This window comes from Lolium rigidum, chromosome 4 (assembly GCF_022539505.1).
Source record: "Lolium rigidum isolate FL_2022 chromosome 4, APGP_CSIRO_Lrig_0.1, whole genome shotgun sequence".
Classification (NCBI taxonomy): domain Eukaryota; kingdom Viridiplantae; phylum Streptophyta; class Magnoliopsida; order Poales; family Poaceae; genus Lolium; species Lolium rigidum.
In genome coordinates, this window is record NC_061511.1 from 34,722,395 (window position 1) to 34,726,429 (window position 4,035).

Genomic DNA, 4,035 nt, shown 5'->3' on the forward strand with positions numbered 1-4,035 from the left:
TTTTTAATTTAGTGATTGTCCATCTTCTTGGGATGCAAAGATTGAGTTTTTATTATCTGATCACAATCCTCTCATATCCCCCCTCATCCCTAAAAACAAAGTAACTAAAGGCTGTGGGGGAGGGTGTGGGGAAATAAGGGGAAATTAGGGGAAAGATGGGGATTTGGTGAAACAGGGGTTTTCAGCCAATCCTCTCTCATCCCCAAACCCCCAGGGGATGGAAATACCCCAGGAGTAAACAAGGCCTGACGAGGAAGGAAATGCTTAATTTGGTCTTCTTTGCCCGGCTTACATCGATGTTCCTTTCTTCCCAACTATTGTAATCGATCGTGTATGCCATCAACCAATACTCGGGGGAGCAACTGCATACAACTTGCTCGTTTTTAATTAAGACCCATCTTGAGCCGACAGGTTGACCCTCCATTTTACACCTGTTTCGGCCCTTGGACAAGCACTTCTCACAGTGGCTATCTGTTTGACAATATGCTAACTCAATCCATATATACCTGTTACTTCTACATTTTTCATGACCTCCAGTATACACGTTTGACAGAAATGAAATGCGATCGAGGTATCTCTGATTCAAAATCTGATTGATAGCAAATGCACAAGAGTTTTACAGACTTTTGCCGGTCAAATCCCAGAAACTCAGTTAACCAACCATCCTACCTAGTCACAACTCACAAACACCAACAGCATTGAGGAACTCAGAGTGCGGATCCAGGCTCACCAGGTGCCAAATCAATCCGTGCAGTGCTCTTCCTAGGAGGACTGCAGAGGATACCACGGGCTTCAGAGTCACTATACATTTTGATCTAACATCTACATGGAACACAACAAACACATGTACTGATTTACCAGCATTAAGAACTCGACGGCGCGATGCACCTGACAAAAATCTGCCATTTACTGTGTCTGCCATCTGATCAATGGCGTCCCGGCTGCAATTTACCCCAAGGTCACACTTACCGACACGGTTGCCTCGTTTCGAAAAAAAAAAACACTTACTGACATGGTAGGACAGCAACAAGCTGGTCGTCATTTAGAAGCAGTATGCACTATGCAAGCCACACCTTACTTCGCTGGACTATTGGCAGCTTCGTCCTGCACCTTGCGCTTCTCCCTTGAACCATAATTGGCGCATAAGAAGGTTTCCAACTGATGGGCCAGTCTGCCATCGCTCATTGAATATGAGATCTTCACCCTCAGGTTGTTGCAAGTAAATGATCTTTCTCTTGGATTGCTGTAGGCCTTGTATAGAACAATGAGCTGGTTTAAAGGATCGGCCACATGCTTAAGCCCTTGTAGCAAACATTCATCAAGTAATACATTGTACGTACCAGGAGGTGAATAAAAAGGTTCTCTAAGTTGGGCGATTTCCCCAGCATGGTTGACAATGAATCAAAGCCGGGATCTGTGCACCATTCACCAAGCGATAGAGTCCTCAGGTTTCTGAACTCAGGGCAGTTCTTAATTTCATTGAATAGCAGAAGCTGCGCATTAATATTGGAGTGAGTACTGATGGTCCACTGACATGTAGGGCACAAACTAGCTCTACCGACTAAAAGTTAACAAAGCATGCTAGTTCTAATATGGCACATTTGCAAAAAGAAGTTCTAATAAGGCACTCCCCATATATGATATCATACAACATCAAACCGTAAGTTAAGTTCCATATACCACACACTAGTGGTTGAAACCTTTGTAGGGATTGGATATTAAGAGTTGAAGACTATGAATATTAATTTCAATGCTTTTTTGCAGTAGTATAGCTAATTAAAATATTCTCCTGGGTGAGAACTGTCCATTGGAATGACCCACTAGTAAAATGAACCTCTTTATGCACATTAGAGAACTGATATCAACATAGAAACCTGATAAAGCATGTTATTTGAGTGGTCAGCAATAGAATATATCAATAATAATAAACAGTCTTACAGCTCTTCCCTACATCTAAACCGATTCACAATAACTTAATTAAGAAATTCACGACCAGAAGAAATACGAAAAAGTTCTTCGCGCAGATTTCAAGACAAAGCTCTAGCTACGTCTGTAGTCCCTTCCCATGCATATAATCATACACTGCACAAAGCATAAGAAAACGAGAAGGCCATAGTATCAGTGACATGAAAAGTACCTGCCCATAGTGTGCTCTCAAGTTCAATGTTATCACATTGGAGAGGCTGCGAAGAATACCATGGCCACCACGAGTTGGAGTTCCGTAGCAGTCATCCTCACTTGAATACACATCTGCAATCTCAGCGTCATCGTCATTGTTGTCCGGGTGCTCAGCACCTGATACGGCAGAGCTATCATCAGCAGGTTCAGATTGAGATTCAGTGTCCCGAAGGTCGTCAGCATCTGCAGACCTATTATCATCAGGTTCAGGTTGAGATTCACTGTGCCCAAGGTCCTCAGCATCAGAACCTTCAGGCCTACTATCATCAGATGCAGATTGAGATTCACTGTGTCCAAGGTCCTCAGCATCAGAACCTTCAGGCCTACTATCATCAGATGCAGATTGAGATTCACTGTGCCCAGGGTCCTCAGAATCAGAACCTTCAGGCCTACTATCATCAGATGCAGACTGAGATTCACCGTGCACAGGGTCCTCATCATTCGCACAGCTGCGGCAAGGGACAACACGAGACGTCAAGCAAGTGTCGTCAAGCATGATAGTGGCTGTCAACAGGTACGACGAGTCCACGATCCGAGGAACAAAATTGTGAGGTCTGATGCAGCGCAGCAAAACAAGGTTCGGAGCATCAACAGAGAGGCCGCAACGGTTGACGCATCTGACCATAGTCAAACGCTTGAGTGAGGTTGATCGAATGTGCGAGGCATATATGTAGACGTTCTTGAGCTCTAGTTCCTCCAAAGAGGTGCACCTAGAACAGAGCTGCGAGAGGGGGTTGTTGTTCATTTCCAAGTGGCTGAGATGCAAGATCTTGAGGTTGCCATAAAGGAAGATCCAGTACTTGGGTCGCAGCCTTGGTCGATGCTGATCACCGGATAGCTCGATATGTCTCGCGTTGCGTCTGAGAGCATGCTCGATCCACGTGTTGGCGTCGTCGTGGTTCCAATGCAGCCGGAGCGTGTCCAGCGGCTCGAACAAACTCCGCTTGAGAAGCAGGTGCTTGACGAACTGGGCGTACCAATCCTGGCCGGCGCCGGGGCCGTCGACGCAGCCGCACGGATAGTGGATGTCGAGGCACGGCGCGGAGGCCCAGATGTGGCGCCACCGCCTCGAGAGCATGCTCGTGCGGACCACCTCCCACGCAGGCATGAAGGAAAAGATATGGTGGCGCATCTTGTCTGGGAGGTCGCTGATGCGGTCGCGGCCACGGTCACCGCCTCCGCTGCCGCCGCCCTCGCCGTCCCCGTCGGAAGTCCCCGCTGTCCCGTCGCTCGGCGGCCCCCGCCCTTCGCCCCCCTGAAGCATTTTATCGAACAGGTTCCCTGCACGGACAACGGGATCAACATCACCACCACGGGAAACCAAAATATTCGCAAACGCAGCAAGAAACCAAGAAGAGCTAGGGATGCTGCATATCGACGAACGAATTCGCGATCAGGAACAAGAACTCGGGACGATCCCTCGCATGGCGGGTAGCGGAGAGGAGGAAGGGAACTTACGGATTGGTGGAGACTGGCTGAATGAAATCGAGGGACGGGCTCTCGGCCTCTTGCTGCTGCTGCTTTTGGTGCACGCAGAGCAAAGGGGAAGAAAGACTCGAAATGGAAAGGTGAGACGACAATTGGGCCGGTAAAGAGTTCAGGAGTATTTAAAGGGGCGGGATGCAAATGGATGGATGCATTTAAAACTAAAATATGTCTAGATACATCAATCAATATTAGAGGCAACTAATATTTTTTCGATAAAGAGAATATATTAATATCGAAGGAAGCCTCTGCAACAACGCAATGCTCTAAAACATTACGAATGCACACAACCAAAAAAGAGAAAAAGAAAACTAAGAAATAAAAGTCCTGCTACAGTATCACAACCCTAGCAACAGTAATACAACCACCACC

At 46.9% G+C, this 4,035-nt stretch overlaps 1 protein-coding gene across 1 annotated transcript; it reads right to left on the bottom strand.

Annotated features, from left to right (window-relative positions):
- Window positions 1–578: 578 nt before the first annotated feature.
- On the bottom strand, window positions 579–3,737 carry LOC124708514. The gene is made up of 4 exons (XM_047240199.1): window positions 3,637–3,737; window positions 2,138–3,459; window positions 1,341–1,493; window positions 579–1,251 (listed from the first exon to the last, which is right to left on the bottom strand). Exons 2-4 carry the CDS (start codon window positions 3,440–3,442, stop codon window positions 1,075–1,077), a joined length of 1,635 nt encoding a protein of 544 aa, XP_047096155.1. The 5' UTR covers window positions 3,443–3,459; window positions 3,637–3,737; the 3' UTR covers window positions 579–1,074.
- Window positions 3,738–4,035: the final 298 nt, after the last annotated feature.

What these genes read in the sequence shown, in the direction of transcription:
- LOC124708514 (XM_047240199.1), bottom strand. Translation starts at nt 3,442, where the DNA reads ATGCTTCAGGGGGGCGAAGGGCGGGGGCCGCCGAGCGACGGGACAGCG. An exon ending in TGAGAGCACACTATGGGCAG is followed by an intron (nt 1,494 to 2,137) that starts GTACTTTTCATG and finishes ATTAATGCGCAG; the next exon opens with CTTCTGCTATTCAATGAAAT. An exon ending in ACCTTTTTATTCACCTCCTG is followed by an intron (nt 1,252 to 1,340) that starts GTACGTACAATG and finishes GTTCTATACAAG; the next exon opens with GCCTACAGCAATCCAAGAGA.